The sequence below is a fragment of the Chanos chanos genome, chromosome 9, assembly GCF_902362185.1.
Source record: "Chanos chanos chromosome 9, fChaCha1.1, whole genome shotgun sequence".
In the NCBI taxonomy this organism is placed as follows: domain Eukaryota; kingdom Metazoa; phylum Chordata; class Actinopteri; order Gonorynchiformes; family Chanidae; genus Chanos; species Chanos chanos.
In genome coordinates this window covers 4,193,708-4,194,681 of record NC_044503.1, presented here as the reverse complement: position 1 = coordinate 4,194,681, position 974 = coordinate 4,193,708, and the positions used below count along the sequence as shown (strand labels likewise).

Sequence of the window (974 nt, the reverse complement as noted above, 5' to 3'; positions counted from 1 at the left end):
AAACGCACACATACATTTAATCAAGGCCAGGAATAATAATAGTTGTTTTGTTTTTATATATATATATATATTTGTTGTTGTTTTTTTATCACTTGTTTTCATCTCCTGCGACAAACTACAGAATTGTCTTCAGGCCCAGCTTTGGTCAGAGAAGGAAAAAAAAACAAAACAAAAACAGCAAGAACCAAGAAAAACATTGTTCTTTTCAAAATTCCTTCATGTATATACTCAAAATGAACACGCTGTCCAAAAAACAAACAAACAAACAAACAAACAAACAAACAGAAACCCCTGTCCATCCATTTCTTTCCCCTCTCTCTAAAGTGATACTAATATTGCTGCATTATAAGTCAAAAAATCGAAATCACTCGTCCAGTTACAAGGGATCTACCGCTTTTTGCATCAGGTTTTTCACTCCCTCACTAGATGTCTTTCCTCATCTGTCCCAGGCCACGCTAGTGTTTCATCCATTTTCAGACTACAGTATACAGTTAAGGAGCATTTGTAATGTTTGAGAGTAGGACTACAGTAAATAAAGCAAGTAAAAGAGAGACAGATTGGTGTGGGAAGAGGCTACAATTTTTTTTTTTATGTGTATGCTCGTGTGCAGAACAGAACAGAACAGAAACATCCCAGCGTTATTTCATGATTAATTATACAGACCTCATACGGTTATTAGCACTGCTGTAATGAGTCTCAAACTTCTGTCCTCATTCGCACCATATACATTCTGATAAATAGGTTCCATGGTGTGACAGGAAAAGGAAGTGAGGGGGCGGGGCCAGGGAGAGGTATCACTTGGCCAAAGGCCAGAGCTCCTCATCTCTCTCTCTCTCTCTCGCGCTCTGTCAAGGTCACAAATTGGAAGATAATCTAGATCTGATGTGGTCTGTCTCTGGAAGGCTGACTATAGAGTCTTTCTTGGGCGGGAGACCCGAGTCCGGCTGGCTCGGCCTAACCCCCGTCGCGCCCAC

The 974-nt window shown here is 40.7% G+C and overlaps 1 protein-coding gene across 1 annotated transcript in view; it reads right to left on the bottom strand.

The window, feature by feature from the left end:
* Window positions 1–854: 854 nt before the first annotated feature.
* Window positions 855–974, bottom strand: part of hcn2b (hyperpolarization activated cyclic nucleotide-gated potassium channel 2b) — a 38,675-nt gene continuing 38,555 nt past the window's right edge. The window contains 1 exon segment of the mRNA XM_030785658.1: window positions 855–974. This exon segment is cut by the window's right edge and continues 634 nt beyond it. Coding sequence (XP_030641518.1) covers window positions 855–974 — 120 coding nt within the window.